This window comes from Mytilus trossulus, chromosome 1, assembly GCF_036588685.1.
Source record: "Mytilus trossulus isolate FHL-02 chromosome 1, PNRI_Mtr1.1.1.hap1, whole genome shotgun sequence".
In the NCBI taxonomy this organism is placed as follows: Eukaryota; Metazoa; Mollusca; class Bivalvia; order Mytilida; family Mytilidae; genus Mytilus; species Mytilus trossulus.
In genome coordinates, this window is record NC_086373.1 from 109,775,169 (window position 1) to 109,794,666 (window position 19,498).

Consider the following 19,498-nt stretch of genomic DNA (forward strand, 5'->3'; position numbering starts at 1 on the left):
GTGTTCTTTAATAACTTATATATATAATTGTGAACTAACCGTTACTCAATGTCATATTTTTTTTATCGTCAATAGTCTATAAAATGTTGATACTCTATGTCACATTGTGATCACCATTCGTCTATACACTTGTCGATACTCAATGTCACATTCTAATTGTCATTCATCTTAACTAGTATCGATACTCTATGACATAGTTTTATCGCCTTTTATGATAACAAGTGTTGATACTCTATGTCATTATGTAATCGCCTTTCGTTTTTACAAGTGTCGATATTCTATGTCACATTAAAATCGACATTTGTCTTTTCAAGTGTCGATATTCTATGTCATTATTTTATCGCCTTCATCTGCACAAGTGTTGATACTCTCTATACCATTATTTTATTTTCCTTTCATATTTTCAAGTGTCTATACTCAATGTCTTCATACCATCGCCATTTGTCTGAAGAAGTATCGATACTCTATGTCATTATTTTATCTAATTTCGACTATTACAAGTATCGATACTCTATGTCATTATTTTATATCATTTCGTTTTCACAAGTATCGATACTCTATGTTATCATGTAATAGCCTTTCGTCTTTACAAGTGTCGATACTCTATGTTATCATGTAATCGCCTTTCGTCTTTACAAGTGTCGATAAGCAATGTCACATTCTGATTGACATTAGTCTTTTCAAGTGCCAATGATCTACGTCATTATTTTATCGCCTTTCATCTTAACAAGTGTCGATACTCTTTGCCATTATTTTATCGCCTTCGTCTTCACCTGTGCCGATACTCTACGTTATTATGTTATCGCCTTTCGTCTTCACAAGTGTCGATACCCTATGTAATTATGTCATCGCATTTTGTCTAAACAAGTATTGATACTCTATGTCATTATTTTATCGCATTTCGAGTTTTACAAGTATCGATACTCTATGTCACGATTTAATCGCTTTGTCTTCTAAAGTGTCGATCCTCTACGTCATTATTTTTTCGCCTTTCATATTTAAAGTGTCGATACTCTATGTCATTATGTTATCGCCTTTCGTCTTTTCAAGTGTTGATTCTCTGTGTCACATGCTTTCTGTGTTTCGCCTTAAAAAGTGTCGATACTCTATGTTATTATTTCAACGCCGTTCGTCTTCATAAGTGTCGATACTCTACGTCATTTTTTTTATCGGCTTTCACATTAACAAGTGTTAATAATCTATTTCATTATATTATCGCCTTTCGTGTTCACCTGTGCCGATACTCTATGGCATTATGTTATCGCCTTTCGTCTTTTCAAGTGTTGATATTCTATACCCTTATTTAATCGCCTTCGTCTTCACAAGTGTTGATATTCTATGTCACATGCTTTCTGCTTTTCGTCTTTACAAGTGTCGAAATTCTATGTCGTTATTTTATCGCCTTTCGTCTCTACAAGTGTCGATACTCTATGTAATTATTTTATCGCCTTTCGTCTCTACAAGTGTCGATACTCTATGTCATTATTTTATCGCATTTCGTCTTAACAAGTGTCAATACTCCTTGTCACTATTTTATCGCCGTTCGTCTTCACAAGTGTCGATCACCTCTGTCATTATGTCTTTGCCTTTTGTCTTAACAAGTATTGATACTCTATGTCATTATTTTATCGCATTTCGAGTTTTACAAGTATCGATATTCTATGTCACGATTTAATCGCCTTGTCCTCTAAAGTGTCGATACTCTACGTCATTATTTAATCGCCTTTCGTCTTTTCAAGTGTCGATACTCTATGTTATTATTTTATCGTCTTTCGTCTTTACAAGTGTCGATACTCTATGTAATTATTTTATCGCCTTTCGTCTTCTTACGTGTCGATGCTCTACACAGGCAAAATTAACTGACATCGATTTCACATAATTTAAATTCATGTGAATCTCACGTGAAATTCACATGAATTTCACCTCAAACGAGCTTATACATGAAACTCACGTGAAATCAGTTTTTGTGAGTTTCATGTGAATCTCATATGAAACTCATGTGAATTTCACATGAAAATCACGTAAATTTTTTCAAAATAGAGTATTTCAAATAAAGTCCAAATTTACATATCTAATTTAAATCATGAAAAATACCAATTTTTGTTGTAAATTTCACGTGAAACTCATTTGAAAAAATTCACATCAGATTCATGTAACTCTCAATTCACGTGAAATTTACATGAAAATGTTCACGTGAATTTAATGTATAAGCTCGATTGAGGTGAATTTTACGTGAAATTGTTCATGTGAATTTCATGTGAGATTCATGTGAAATTCATGTGATCAAATTTTGCCTGTGTACGTTATTATTTTATCGGCTTTCACATTAACAAGTGTCAATACTCTATGTCATTATATTATTGCTTTTCGTCTTCACATGTGTCGATACTCAATGTCATTATATTATCGCCTTTCGTCTTCACTTGTGTCGATACTCAATGTCATTATATTATCGCCTTTCGTCTTCACCTGTGCCGATACTCTATGTTATTATATTATCGCTTTTCGTCTTCACATGTGTCGATACTCAATGTCATTATATTATCGCCTTTCGTCTTCACTTGTGTCGATACTCAATGTCATTATATTATCGCCTTTCGTCTTCACTTGTGTCGATACTCAATGTCATTATAGTATCGCTTTTCGTCTTCACATGTGTCGATACTCTACGTCATTATTTTATCGTATTTCGTCTTGACAAGTGTTGATACTCTATACCATTATTTTATCGCCTTCGTCTACACCTGTGCCGATACTCTATGTTATAATGTTATCGCCTTTCGTCTTTACAAGTGTCGATACTCTATGTAATTATTTTATCGCCTTTCGTCTTCTTACGTGTCGATATTCTACACAGGCAAAATTAACTGACATCAATTTCACATGTAATTAAATTCACGTGAATCTCACGTGAAATTCACATGAATTTCACCTCAAACGAGCTGATACATGAAACTCACGTGAAATCAGTTTTGTGAGTTTCATGCGAATCTCATTTGAAACTCATTTGAATTTCACATGAAAATCAAGTAAATTTTTTTCATGTGAAATTCACATGAATTTTTAAAATAGAGTATTTCAAATAACATCCAAATTTACATATCTAATTTGAATCATGAAAAATACCAATTTTTGTTGTAAATTTCACGTGAAACTCATTATTTTGTGTAGTCGCTGTTTAAATAGGTAGTCTATTCTGTAGCATGGCTTTCAATAATTTTGAAAAAGCTGATTAATATGGAAATCAAGTTTTTTGTAGATAGTTAACGTATTAGAATTGTAAGTATCAAACTTCGATCCCGATAATCTGTGTAAGAGATATAAAAGAAAGGTTGAGCTATGGATCATGATAACTGTGAGCAGCCGTTGTGAAGAAATAACATCAAAATAGTCACCACACCAAAAAGAACTCACCAAAACCAAAATGGCGGCCTATCAAAATGGCATCATTTACCACCTGTTCCTGACCCACGGCAGAAAATATTTGAACGCTCACCAATCGCCTACGAGCTATACTATCAGCTTGTTCACACTTGAGAATCTAGAAATCAATGTGCAAATCGTCTTCATAGTTATAGGAAGATATGGTATGAGTGCCAATTAGATATCTCTCCATCCAAGTAATATTAGATAAAAGTAAACCACTATAGGTCAAAGTACGGTCTTCAATACGGAGCCTCGGCTCAAAGCTTACAACAAGATATAAAGAGCACCAAAACTTACTAGTTTAAAACCAGTCAAACGGGAAAACTAACGCGGTCTAATGTATATAAAAACGAAAAACGAGAAACACTCATGAACCACATAAACAGACGAAATCCACTGAATATCAGACTCCTGACGTAGAAAGGTGCAAATACTTACAGCGGGATTAAACTTTTTATGATAGCAAACCATCTCCCTTTTCTGAAACAATAGTATAACATCACAACATAGAAAAACACACTATCAAATATCAATTGAAAGGCTTAACTCAATAAAAAAACGTAGTAAAACAAATTAACATGACTATTTTTTGTGTCACCCAGTATTAGTTTGTAACCCACATTTGTTTTTTCTTAATTGATTTATGAACAGCGGAATACTACTGTTGCCTTTTTTTTGCATTGATAAATGAATGTCCCAATGTGTCATGACCTGGAATATTCCGGTGGAAGGAGTATTTCAGTAAGTATTGATAAATTTGGTTTCTAATAATGATTGATGAAGGTCAGTTTAACCGGAATAAAACAGCAAAATAAAAAAAGTAAAAAATAGAAAACTCCAAGGAAAATTCCAGCGAAAAGTCTTTTATCAAATAGCAAAATCAAAAGCTCACACACATCAGACGAATGGAAAACACCTGTCATTTTCGTGACTTAACAATACATGTTTAAAAAAAATTAAAAAAACACGTTAAAAAGTTAAAGCTTCCGATGCACTTGTCTTGATTTACATTAACCAGGAACGCTCAAAGCCAACAAATGTATAAAACCGAAACAGTTAAAGAGCTATATGTTCAAAAATGACCTTCAAATGAGGTGCGCACATTTAGATAACACGCTATGCTAGTTATTCATTTTGCACAACTTTTTTTTTAATTGTTATTTTGTTATAGACAGAAAAGATAAAACAGTCATTCTTTAAATAACAATGACATTGGTTGCTGTTATAAAAAGAACAAAAAGATCTGTCTTGCTTATGGTTTGGTTCAGCATTCAGTCATCATTAGTGCACACCTATGTCTGATATTCTCTGTACTATATACGGTTAAAATATGTAATATTTAAAAGGGTAATTGAAGTTTTTAGTACAATTTATCTTATCATTTCCGTCTGACTGTGCCAACCAGTAAAGTATACGAAGAGTTTGACAAGGAAATTGATTATGAAATGAGTGTGTATTACTGTATCTTTTATTATTTAGTGGTTAATTGTTTTGTTGCAGCATCGATATGTTCTTTCCCTTATCCGTGTTTCAATAATCAAAATATGACCACATTGTCCACACTATTTCCAATGACATGTAAATATTCATTTCTGTCTGGAATAAGTTATGATAACGTATTCCAGACAGAAATGTCATAGCTGCACTGATCAACTCTGCAATTGTCAAGAGGATTATACTAAGACAAGTTTTATTGGAAATCAAATGGTCATGTAAAGACCTCTTGCAATATTCCTGGTCCCTAAAAAGTTTGTTTTAACCAATTAAGTATTCTATTTCTCAATTAATAGAATTTGAATAGCGAATCAGTGTTATATTGTATTTCTGGGTAATTAAAGCTGAATAAAAGGGATCAACAATGTATTGCTTTATCATATATAGAAATTAAACTTCATTAGTATGAGAGCTATCAATTGAAATTCCTTCAACTTAACAGGCATTTTAGCATACCAAACTTATTTTTACAAAAACTACGTTAGCTTAAATATGATAAATTATCAAACTTTTCTATTTTTTACAGAAAAAAAACCAAATCTCTAAATATTATGAATTAGCTGTAGTACTGCGTCTAGGTTTTCGAAAGTATCCTTCAATATAGACCTTGTATAAATGGTATCATAGAGCTAGGATGCGTCTTAGACTGCAAAATCAAAACTGTGTTAAGATTTCCTAAATAAATTATTATAAGATATTTTAAATTACAAGGCATTGTTTCTTTCCTCATCATGGTAATACTATGCTTATCTTTAATTTACTTTATTAAGTCAAACAATATGATTAGAATAAGATAATAATGATTTATATATCATAATTATAAATAAACAAAAAAGTGGAAACAATATTTTAATTTTGATGAAATTGATTAAAATAATTAATCAACATAAAAATATTTGTTTGTTAGAAACACCATTGAATTATTGTAAACGCAAGATTATTAAGGATGATATCGTCCATCAGCACTTTGGTCTTATTCTTTTGACAAAGCATGGCAGATACATGATATCTAATTACATGTAACGGCATCATGTTGTTTATTTCAACATTATAGCTTCATGATTGTTTTGTGTCAAAACAAAATTGAATATCTGTGGATTTCCAAAAATCTTAGGGCTTATTCTGCACACATCACATGTTCTGATATGCAGCGTAATTAAGTCAACCATGTGATCTTTTCACATAAATCAGAATAGCAATATTCATATTTGGCTCGCATTTATTTTTTTCTCCAAATGTTGAAGTTTTCAATTAGGATAACAATTCATTAAAGGTACTCTACTTGGTAAATCAGTTACATTTGACACAATTAAAGACTTCTATTCATTACAATGTCTATTTTGGTAATACATTACAACTGTTAGTAAATAGCTGTCGTATCTTTTTTAAAGTAGAAGTAAAACACTTGTGTTATTGTTCTGAAACCATCTCAAAACAGGAATTTGTATGTTCTTACTAAATTTCTTCTAACCAAAGACACTACCAAAAACATACCTCAGGACATGAACTATTCATAGGGCTCTCTAAACACATGAATAATTTGGTTCATACAGGAATATAAGTAAAAATCAAAATTCTATAATAACGGTGTTAGAGATAGCACAACAGAACAAGTTAGTAGAAGAACAAAAGAAAACAAGTTCACAGAACTGAAGAATTCCTTTCCTTAAAAGGGCACAAAATAGTCAAACGCTTTCGGAAGGCAAGCAAGCACACTTCAGAAATCTTCCCACTTCAGGTATATAACTGACGTTAGTTGTGACATTACTAACATTTGGACTGTTTTAAATCATTGGCTGTAACAAATACCATATAACATTTATAAACATTCTATATTTTTACAACAATAAATATATCTGTGTAGAGTTATTTATATGCTACAAAAGCTTCGAATAATGCTAAAGAAATTTTAGACCTATCATCAAGTTAAATGTATGTATGACCTGCGGCTTATACAATTAATGTCTCCGATATTCAATATAAAGAAGCAATATTTAAAATTGTAAAATTCTTTTTTTTGTTACTACGTACAAAATGATTGGTTATTATGACAGGGAGAAAATATTAGAAATGACGATGATATATTATTGTATTGAAAGGCTTGGCTTGATAACTTGATATCTTGATATTACAGCTGGTTGCTATTTTGATATGAAAAAAATATTTCTTTACATTCATTATATCTCAATTATCGATATAACACTGTATACTACGAGAAGTTACAGACATATATATCTTAATCAGCCTGGAGATAGCATTCAAAAAGATGATAACGTTTCATCAATATTCCTTGTGTGTTTTTTTGTGTTGCCTCTTTTGGTCTACATGGAAAAAGGTAATTATATTTCCTGTATGTATTATTTTTTCCCATTTCAAAAAACCAATGAGTGTTTCTGTTTTTATTCGACTTTTCACTATCTTTTCACTATCTTTATTATTAATGCCAAGAATATCCTCATGGTCTCTTAGTCTAATTTGTTCTCTGTTAATATTAACTATATTTTGAATGATCTCTTAAATTTAAGCTTCTCCTCTCTGTGATTTGGTATGTTTTTTTTTTTTTGTTTTTTTTTAAAGTTTTTACAATTCAGCAATCCAATTACTTTTTTTTTTGGTTTAAAATTGATATTTGTCCAAATATGTCATTTATAAATAGACTATCACTTTCAATACATTTATTAAAAACCAGACATTGTCCTTTAAATTTTATCAAACTATTGCCCCATATTGTTTGCTTTCTGATCTCTAAAAAATTACGTACTTTATCATTTTTAGATTCATTCAGATTTACATGTATCCATGATATTATCAATAGATAGAATAGTAGTGTATTGATCTATATTTTCTTATCAATTAATTTAATGTTTCTTATATTTATCTTGAAAATGAGCATATGTTTGCCAAACTAATTCAGGTATAGTTTAGGCAACACCGACCAGTTAGCATTTTCTATTTGTATTATTTTTTTAATCCATTTTTATATGCATTGACATCATATAAAAGAGGGACGAAAGATACCAAAGGGACAGTAAAACTCATAAATCTAAAACAAACCGACAAGGCAATGGCTAAAAATGAAAAAGGCAAACAGAAAAACAATAGTACACATGACACAACATTGAAAACTAAAGAATAAACAACACGAACACCACCAAAAACTTGGGGTGATAACAGATGCTCCGGAAGGGTAAGCAGATCCTGCTCCACATGTGGCACCCGTCGTGTTGCTTATGTAATAACAAATCCCGTAAATAGTCTAATTCGGTAGGTCACATTCTTGAAAGGGAAGGCGATTGTAGTTCCGACGTAAGGAACATATCCGATATCATTTTTGAAACGGTTATTCCATAACGGTCAACCAACTCGTGATGGCGTCCGTAAAATTTACGAAGGGATGATTTCAACTTCACCATTTGGAACTCTTGGGTTAATAGCTTCCTTGTGAGCAGCAACCCTCTATCAAGAAAATCATGATAGGAAATGCAAGCAAGGGAATATAGTATCAATTGGGAGATATATATCCCGTATGCAGGTGCTGCTGGAATGTTGCCACTTAGAAATGGAAAGTTCACAATTGGAAAGCTGAATTCATCTCTTTTGTCGTGAAGTTTTGTTTTCAATCGACCCTCATTGTCAATTTCTAGATGTAAGTCAATATATAAGAACGACTTATCTGTATCTGTAGTATCCTTTATCTCCAGTTCAATGGGATATATGCGTACCACAAAGTCACCAAATTTTGTATTATTTAGTGAAAAAACATCATCTATAAAGCGGAAAGTTCAGTTAAAGGATATTGCTAACTTTTTATCTTCTTCCTAAGAAGTTCCTGCATGAAGTCAGCCTCATAATAATAAAGAAATAAGTCGGCAAGTAGAGGGGCACAGTTTGTTTCCATTGGAATGCCGACAGTCTGTTGAAAAACACGTCCTCCGAACGAACTGAATCAGAGTGGTCCTTTACAAAGTAGGATTTATTTCTCCCTAAAACAAGATTCTACGTTTGCCATTCTTTTTTATGAAGAAAAGCAATACCAACTCTTTCAATTTGTCTATTAGTTTGGAATGTGGAATACTTGTTTAAAAGGTCAAATGTTTTAAAACTGTTACAAGATGAAAAAGAGTTAGATTGTATGTACTCTAAACGATCTTTGGAATTTTTAAGTATCCACATCTGATTCACGCCACCTCTAGAATAGGCAGTTTCACAATAACTGTAAAGCCCTACTTTGATTGCTGATAAAATAGATGTTAATAATTTAGAAAGAGGTTTCGTGGAGCAATATACCGTTGTTTGTAAGGACACTTATGTAGTTTAGGTATTCAAATGCAAAACAGTGATGGAAGATCCAGTTCTTCATTTTTGGTTGAAATTCCAAAGGAACATAGAACAGACCTATGATTATCCAGGATTTCCTCTTTGGTAAGTGTCTTGAGGGTATATGTTGAGTTTCCAAGTGAATTGTCAATACCTAATTCATTTATCAAGCAGTTAATGTAATGACTATTACACACAAAAACGATGTTATTTGGGGCTTCGCTGAGGGGACAACAACATATTTGTAATGGAGGTCGGATAGGTGTTTTGCAATATTTGGGTCTTTAAAGATTGACGTAGCATGGGCATTGATGGACCCATTCAGTTTCTTAATTTTGATTTACATCAACGACCTGACTGTCTTAATCCATTCGGAAAGAGTGTCTACGTCTTTCTTCTAGCGCTTAGACAATTGCCTGGCATAATCCACGACTAACTCCATCAAAATTTTAAAGTTGTATTTCCAATTGATATATTTAGGCTGATGATATTTCGGACCTTTCAATAAAACATTTCGTAGAGAAGTGTTATTAATAATGTTGAGGTCACCAGTAATAACGTGGCTAGCAGGTTTATATGTGAATTCCGAATTAGCACAAGTGCATCCAGGATGTTTAGACTTGAAGTCGTCAATATCGAGATCCTACAAAACGTGTTTGTAATTGATAATTTTAGTTGTAATAGGTTTGGTATAGGTATAAGAAATTATTGGTACAGACAGGTCTTTGCAATAAAGAGGTATTTTCGATTGAACTAATTAATGATGAAGGATATTGGCTAGGTTGACGCCACCAAGACCTTTGTTGGCAAAGGGAAGATTAAAGAAAGATCTTTTCTCTTTTTCATCTTTTCCAATGCGGACTGGCTTGAAAAGTCTGTGACTTGCAATATCCGAAATTATAGCTTCAAGTTCGTATTGGTTTGAAAGAGAGTTTGTAACACTGGATTCCAAACATAAATTGAACAGAGAATGAAGTTTTGAAAGGGGTAATGCATAAAGTTTCGTGCGAATGTGATGAATGACTGCGTCTACGTCGAAGTGTCGAGTTGAAAATATTCATCACATTCAGATCAACTTTCGCGGTATTTATATTTCTGCTATTCATTTTCTTATGACTTTAATTCACGATATTCTAATAATTTATTTGTTAGACTTGAATACTGTTATGTTATTTAATATGTGTACGCATTGTTGATATTTAATACTTCATAAAGTAAATACAAGTTTTTTTTTTTTTAACGAGCCTGTTATTTTTACCAAAACCTAAACAGAACCAAACTAAGACCAGAATACCACAAAGTACCGCAAAACCTATACAGAATCAACCGGAATACCACACAGTACCACGATACTAGAGTACCATGCTACCAAAGAAGGGTCGCCATTTATAACTTAAAACACATTCTTATAGCAACACACTAAGGGTTACACATTTATAGTTTAACACCAAAGCCTGTATAGCTTGTTGTTCGGTGTAAGACAAGGCTCCGTGTTGAAGGTCGTACCTTGACCTATACTGGTTTACTTTTATAAATTGTAACTTTGGTAGAGAGTTGTCTCATTGGCACTCATACAACATCTTCCTATATCTAGTTAATAGTAGTTTACTGTCTACGGCTGGCAAAATTTATAAAATGATATATAAAATTACCGGATACAAACTTGATTTCAATCGTCATCAAATACAAACGATGTATAAACTATATTGCTGAAATAAATGTTTTTTGAAAATTTAAATTGTTTATTTGTTATTTGTTACTTTTTTATTATTATTTTTTTTATAAACAGCGGCCTTCTTGTTTGTTGTAGGAATTATTAGTTGGTTTAATAAATTGGGTGACAGGTACCATTCACAAATTACAATTTGTTTTACAGAGCACATCATTGAAATCTTAAAGTCTGTATAAGGCATATGAATTTATAATTTATGATTATTTTATTTTTGGATGACCATTATGGAATGTATATTTTACAAATGTTTATAGACATGCTCCCGTTGGCGTATTTTCCACTTGCTTAAGAAAAGTCCTTGGTCGAAAATGTACTGCATTCATTCGCACAAACCTTGCCATAGATTTGGAAACAGCATAAATCCGCCATAGATAAGGAATTAACCGGTCTCACTAATTAGCGACAACAAGAATTTTAGTGACAACAAGCGTCAACAAGCGACAAGAAGCGACAACAAGAATTATTTTAGCGACATAAGCGACAAGAAACTATTTAGCGACAAGAAAACATATTTTTGTTAATTAAAATTATTTATTGCAATAAATATTAAAAGAATATGCAAAAGAAAATAATTTTAGCGACAAGAAAGTTAAAATTGATAGAAAAAAATGAAACATTAATTTATTTTATCATCTATTATGTATAACTGCCAGTATTACGTAATTATTGTATACAGAGATTACTTTTCCTTGTGTTTTAGAATTATTTATGTTATAATTTGTTTTTTAAAACTCTTTTCGTGCAATATATATTAAGCTCGCAAAATGAATTATTTGTGCATCATTGTCCTGAAAATATTGACACAAAATTAAATTGTGAAATACAAAGAACTGAAATCAAACAAGAGGAAAAGAAATGTTTTTATCTTTTTATTTGTTTATTGCCTCATTAAACGATATTTATACTCAGTGATGATATTACAATTGTTTTTATTTTCAACTTTATTCCAAATTTTCCAAAATTCCCTGGGGTTTTTGAATCTCATATTTCTCATCTTAGTGCGCAAGTTTTCGTTATATAGTTTAATATTCTCATCCATGACTTTTATGTAATGTTTTTCTGACTGTCGAAGTCTTTTTAAAAAAAAATTAGAACCATAGTGTTAATAAAGTCTTCTGCTTTTTCTAAATTCTTGTCTAATCTTTTTACAGTCTTTATTAAACCAATCTTTGTTTGAAAAATTCCCTTCCCCACCAATGTTTTTTTTAAATTTTTTAGTAAATACCCCAAAAGTATCTTTTGCAGCACTCAATATTACAGTCGTAATATCACTTACAATACTATCTACAGCACCTTGATCAACTGAATTTATATCATCATATTAAGACATTACATTTAACAATATTTCGTTTACTTTATCAACATCAATGTTGTTTTTGTATTCATTTGTCTTTTCGTGTTTCCATTTCCCAATGTGTTCATTTTTGTCATTAATTACTTCGCTTTCACCTTGTGTAGCATTACAACCATTTACAGTTAAAGACAAGCACAAAGGAGCGTGTATATCTGAGAATAAATTACAAAAATCAGAAACTTCAAAATCATCTACTTTACATAAAATATTAGCAGTACATAAAATGTAATCTACTACACTAATACTTCGACTTGTTGGTTTACCAAGTACTCGGTCTTTACAGACTCTTCCGTTTAAAATATACATGTTATTATTTTTACAAAATTGAATTAATTTTCTTCCATATGAATTGACAACAGTATCAGAACTATTACGAATTCTTGGTATCTTAAGATCGTCTAAGACATGAATGTCATTAAACTCATTTACATCAATAAAATCGGTTAAATGTTCTTCGAAATCAGATATATTAACAAAATCTTGTTCATTTGCAGTGCGACTATAGAAATCACCAAGAAGAAAAATACAGTTACTATTCTTTTGTAATTCAAGAAATTCTATTTAAATTTCTGCCATCGCATTTTCAGACGTATAACGAGTATTTTTAGGCGGAATATACACTATACCCATTATTATTTCATCTTCAGTTCTAAATAATATTTTATCTACTCTAAACCATAAAATAAAAGGACAATCGGTTTCTATACAATGAATAAATTTTGCATACTGTGATCTATAGTCTAAAGCTATCCCACCTGATCTAAAGCTAGTAAATTTTTTGCTGTTTTTATGATGAAATAATGAAATGTAAAATCTTCAAAATTAATTTCATCTAAATCGTTCAACTTTGTTTCAGTGAGACATAAAAATCATTACATTTTGATAAATCTCTAGTCTTCTTGTCGCTTGTTGTCGCTTCTTGTCGCTTGTTGACGCTTGTTGTCGATCTTGACGATTTTTGTCGCTAATTAGTGAGACCCGAAATTACAAAACTTGCCATAGATTTGAGATGATATGACGTCATATTTACCAAAGATAAGAATTTGCCAAAGATTTAGAACCCACCGTGGATTTGAGTCCTACATATATATTTTATTTAAGTTTAGAAATATTTAGTTTCATTCAAATCAAGTTCTTTGTACCGAGTTGTGTTCTGGTGGAAAATTCAAAGCAAAACTTGTATAAAAACATCTTTTAAAAACGTATGATTTTCAAAACATTACTGCTTATATGGGTGCACCTCTAAACGCAAGTCGTCATCCTCATATCCTTTTATAAATCATTTGTTTGGAGTTTAATGGCTGAGTTGATTTTGTTTACATCATTATGATAAATGCTGTCACTGATACCTATTGCAATGGTATGACAACAAACCACAATAATACAACGACGACAACAACTATAAGACGAGGCAAAAACACATTAAAAAATGTATGAACACGATTACAAGTACATCATTTCACAGAAAACAAACATAAGTTTATGCAGAACTAGACATGCAATAGGTTAACATACTCAAACAATACATTAGATGCACGAGTCTATAAGGATGACATAGCTAAAAAGTCGGATGCGGACAATGTTGAATATGAGAATTATCTCCCGTTCACCAGACTAGACTTTAAATGATGAATATGTTCCATTGCAAAATACAAGTGTGTGTTAAGTCCGATACATTAGTAAAGTTTGAGTAATGTCTCGAGTAATGTCTCTCTTTTGAACACCCTAATAAGCACTTCCAATGATGTTCAGAAAGTTAGCAAACCAAAACAGTACTTAATGATCATTGTGAAACGATTACAGAGCAAAAGCCAAAACAATAATCTATTCTATATTTATATACATAACCGCATGCGTATTTAAACTGCAGAAATTAGTAAGAGTGTCAATCCACATACTCTCATAGCGGTTTCTTCTTGCCAGATTCGCGTTTTGACATTTCAAGAAAAGTTAGCCTGTCCAGTTCAACATCAACACCAGACACAGACATTTCAAGAGAAGTAACCCTGTCCAGTTCAACATCAACACCAGACAGAGTCATTTCAAGAGAAGTTAGCCTGTCCAATTTATTATCAACACCAGTCACAGACATTTCAAGACAAGTTAGTCTGTCCAGTTCAACATCAACACCAGACTCAGACATTTCAAGAGAAGTTAGCCTGTCCAGTTCAACATCAACACCAGACACAGACATTTTAAGAGAAGTTAGCTTGTCCAATTCAACATCAACACCAGACACAGACATTTCAAGAGAATTTAGCCTGTCCAGTTTAACATCAACACAAAACGCAGACATTTCAAGAGAAGTAACCCTGTCCAGTTCAACATCATTACCAGACACAGACATTTCAAGAGAAGTTACCCTGTCCAGTTCAACATCAACACCAGACACAGCCATTTCAAGAGAAGGTAGCCTGTCCAGTTTAACATCAACACCAGGCACAGACATTTCAGGAGAAGTTAGCCTTTCCAGTTTAACATCAACACCAAACGCAGACATTTCAAATGCGCATCTGGTGCAAGAAAATTGGTACCGGTAATTTTATTCAAGAGAAGTTAGCCTGTCCAATGAGTTGAAGGGTTTATGACGGTATTGATACAATTGTTATTACAAGTTTAATATACAATTCTTTAGCCACCAAAAGCAATTTGCACATGTAGTAATATAAAGTGATTCCTATCACAATACACATTTTTTTTAAATGTTAAAAATATCTCGTGTTTCAAAATTCAACATAAGGTAGTTAAGAACAAGTATGAATGCAAATTATTTAAATGCAAGCAGCTATCTATGGCTAACTTGCTGCTTTTATAATGCGAAGACCTTTTTATTAGACACTTGATGTAGATAATACCTACACAGAACTACTTCCCTCCGTAGCTTTAGGCAAATGGCTATGTAACCAGTGACCAGAACCCTGGTAATTGCCCTGTTGAAATCTGTATGATGAGATTATATTCTGGTGATAACTTCTTTAATTTCAGTTCCTTTTAATATAAGATTTAAAAAATGGGCAAAGTTACAATCAAAAGAAACAAAATTCCTTAATATCAGATATATTTTCTAACTTTCAAAGTATGTAGGATATTTTTTACGTTTAAACTAAAAGGTAGGTGTTGTAAATATTTAAAAAAAGTTCTGATCTGAGTTTTTAGGTTTAGGTTTAAGGAAATTAATGAAATAAGGCTCTTCAACTTCGTACTTTATTTGGCCTTTTCAACTTTTTTGGAGCGTCACTAATGGTTCTTTTGTACACGAATCGCGCGTCTGGCGTATATACAAATTTAAGTCCTTATATCTATGATGAGTTAATGACACAGCAAGCAATGAAACCGTTCAATTTGTAATAACACTAACTATTCACAATATCCACAAAAATATACATCGAATAAAATATGTATCTGCTTTTATATTTTTTAGATTTACTTAAGTAGCAGCATGTCAGCTCCTGCTGAAGTATTTTACCTTGACCTTTACCTTTTTACCTACATGTACGATGGTATTCCTTTTAATGCTTCAGTTGTTTTGTTTTGTTCTTAAAATGGTGGTCCTCCTAATGTCTTCAAATAAAAAACAATTGTTTTAAATTTGGAAAAAAGATAGATCTGAAGTTTCACAATTTATTTAATATTCATAATGACATTGAACATCACAAACATAAATAGATAAATTATATGTGATATTTTCAGAAAGCATATCTGTTATAAAGTTACATGTGTGAGAGGCCGTGATAGATGACAAGGTATTTCACTTGATCCTTCCATTTAATGGAGAAACTTCGAGTCTTCTGATGCTTCATATGAATTCTGATAAGGGCATCTCTTTAAAGAACGATCGCTGCACAGTTTCCTGAAATGTAACAACAATATATTCCGTGAATCGCAAGAATACATGCAGAGACCGGAAAATAGTAATAACAATTTTCTTTTTATAAAAGTCAAAAGTTATGACAGTTAGAATGCAAAGGACATAAGGATAACATAAACACATACATCCAAACACCATAAAACAACAGAAACTGCTAATTGACTTTTCATTTGATCAAACAAGGAATGAATAACATCAACTAGCCAAGAAGGGTAAACCGATACTTCCATACTCGTGTTATGTCCTCAAAGCATTCATGTTTAACATACTAATGAGTAAACCGTTAATTTCTTCAATTATGTTCTTTATATTAGATATTTATCTATAAAACAATTCACCCAAGATATGTATTTATACCAAAGTTTGACGATATCTGGTTTATATACTTTTTTAAAAGCAGAAGTTTATGAACAACTTATCTTTTTACACAATAATTTGTGTTTACGCCAAAATAAGGCTAAATGAACCACGTGTTCATTGTTGTTTATCTTTGTTAGTACGAATTACTTTTCTGCAGAGTAAGAAGTCGGTAGTTTGTGTGATCTGTTGCACGGTCTAACATGTTGGAAATTTCTAGATACCGTTTTATGCATTTATGCATAATTTAAGCCTCATAATTATAAAATGTCATTATTAACCATAATAAACGGATTCACATATTAAAATTAACAACACTATTCAGAAACTTCTCTTATGTAATTACACGATCTATTTCCAACTGTTTCAGCAATTTAAAGACTTTTATTTTTAAAGCAAATCATTCCAAGTTCGTGCATCGGAATACATTATTATTTTTTTCTCAAAAAAAATGTGCCAACGGCTCTGACATTTTGTTAATTGCACGTAACTGAAACTTTTGAACATTTAAAATTATCTCTAAACAATGAACAGTTTAACCGTTTCAAGATTTGAATTATAATTGTTATTCGATCATCATTCCTCTTGACATAAATCTTAATAAACTATTAATAGTTAAGATCAGTCATTGATGAGTCTTTTGTAGACTAAACGCAAATCAAAAATTTCAAACTTGGTATGTATGATGAGTTAATTTATGATACTGTGGATTCATTATTATTCCTTGGATACCAATTTTAGTGAGTTAAGTGAGTACAAGTGAACTACGAATTCAAATATTCAACGAATAACACATTTTCAATAGGTTGTGTATGCAAAATCTCGAAGATACAAGTTCTCGTCAATCCACGACAATTGATACCGACGAAAATAAATGAATCTACAGTAGTGTATTGATAAAAACGGTTCTAAAATATCCCTCGTTGTCCCTGCAAACCTTGTTATTTGATACTTACTCTGTTACAGTGTCCATTTTGACATTAGCTGCATAAAAGATAAAACAGATTACATTATGTATAGACTCAAGGAAATGGAAGGGAAATTTGTATACTCATACATCAATAAAACGTTAGGGGAAAACAAGTTATGTAAGTTTACAAACATTTAAAAGATTGATAGATTACATAAAGCACATGTTGTATTTTTACAAATCTATGTAACAAGTTCAATAACCCTTTGAAATAATTATTTAAACAAATTACATTTGTCAAAACTCAGAACAGATAAATGACAGAAATATAATTTAAAAAAAGACAAAGTAATGCCGCAATTATAGTAATACAAAATCGTAAAATAGTTTCAAGAAAAACAGTTGATATGTCTAAAACTTTAGTTCAAGGCACTATAACAATACATTCGCATTTTACACTATATCATTGATGTCTTTTGGATTAATTAAAGTTTAATGAAAATGCTGATAGCATCTTTTTTCATATTGTATTGGCAATAAGGGATATCACAGGCACAGTTAGCTTTGCTTCATAGCTTGATTTACATCTTGAAATTGACAGTTTATTATAAGTTTATTTTGGACTTTTATTTTCAAAAATATAATATTTTGTCGACTAAAAGATACACATTTTGTCATCTTACTACCGTGTTGTGTTTTTTCGCATTGTACTAAGAAACGCAGACAGTCTAAAATAACTTACACGAGAATAAACACGCATATTGATACATTGATTGGGGGGAACCTTCAATCTGATCAATACAAACTATTTATTATCTGTATTCATCAGGAATTTCATAATAAGCCATGTTACATGTAAAAAGGGTTAAGGTAAGATAGAGAGGATGCTCTTAGTGTAAATCCTCAATTAATTCATTTATAGTTTATTTGGCGAACCTTTCCCAATATGCATTTAATTCCACATATATGAAAACGATTGGTAAGGTATCAAATGATTAAAATGAAAGAAACAAAATAAAATCACCGATATAACTTAAAAGGGAAATAGTTGATATCTTAGAGAAACGACTATAAATGAAAATACCATCGAAAATTAACTACTATTGATTTCCTTAACAAAAAATATTCACATTACCCAAAAAATATTCGTCCCATATCATACACTTTTTAGATTTGTTGTTCATGCGTATGATGACGCTTGTTGGTGATTATAAAAACTGAAATAATAATAATAACAGGAATAATCTTAATCAAACACATTTTTAAAAAGACTGTCTTTATGCAGATCAGCTGAAAAAAACCATAGGCAATACTAATTGCAAACTGTCACATGTGGGAAAGGTTAATCAACCTAAGTCCTCCGGTAAGTAGTTTCTCGAATATTTTACTTTATATCAGTCAAGTAAACTCTCGCGTCCCTCAGATAACTCTTTTAAAATGCAACGAAAGGCATATGATTAGACACCTAAAATTGCATGAAGATTAAAATATTTCAACCGTTTATGTTCAAATATGTTGAAATATTTTTAAATATTTAAATGATTTATACTGTGTATTTCAATAAATACAGAAAAGTAATCTGTGATGTCATTTGAGCGTCATATAATGTAATTATTGAAGAAAGTTGTTTTTATTACTGAAAACGGCAATTTGTGAATGACTTGTATTTCTCTGTCTTCAACTAAACAATGTAACCTTTTCGTAATTCTGGTTATACGGAAGGAAACAATAAAGATATCAATCACGTGTCGAACAATTATTGTTTACAAGAGAGAAAATATTTTTATTAACAGGATGGCTGTTTTGAACAAACAAGGAAACACATGTTGAGCTAATACAACTTATTTAATGAAACTAAAGCAATCTTTCAGTATTCCGTTATTTATATCAACTATCATTACAGCACCTAATTGGAGCAAGAATCGACTTCATCCTTCATAAGTGTCAGCTAAAGATTGAATGGTAATATTAACCAACTTAAGTTTTCTGGAATTTCATTAAAAAAATGAATTGATTAACCATTAATCATCAATGATATAA

General features: G+C 31.4%; 1 protein-coding gene across 1 annotated transcript in view; it reads right to left on the reverse strand.

The window, feature by feature from the left end:
• Positions 1–17,448: 17,448 nt before the first annotated feature.
• Positions 17,449–19,498, reverse strand: part of LOC134711685 (orexin receptor type 2-like) — a 35,157-nt gene continuing 33,107 nt past the window's right edge. Inside the window, exon 6 of the mRNA XM_063572454.1 lies at positions 17,449–17,532. Within this exon, the coding sequence (XP_063428524.1) occupies positions 17,501–17,532 (32 nt within the window). The 3' untranslated portion in view covers positions 17,449–17,500. The remainder of the gene's footprint in view (positions 17,533–19,498) is intronic.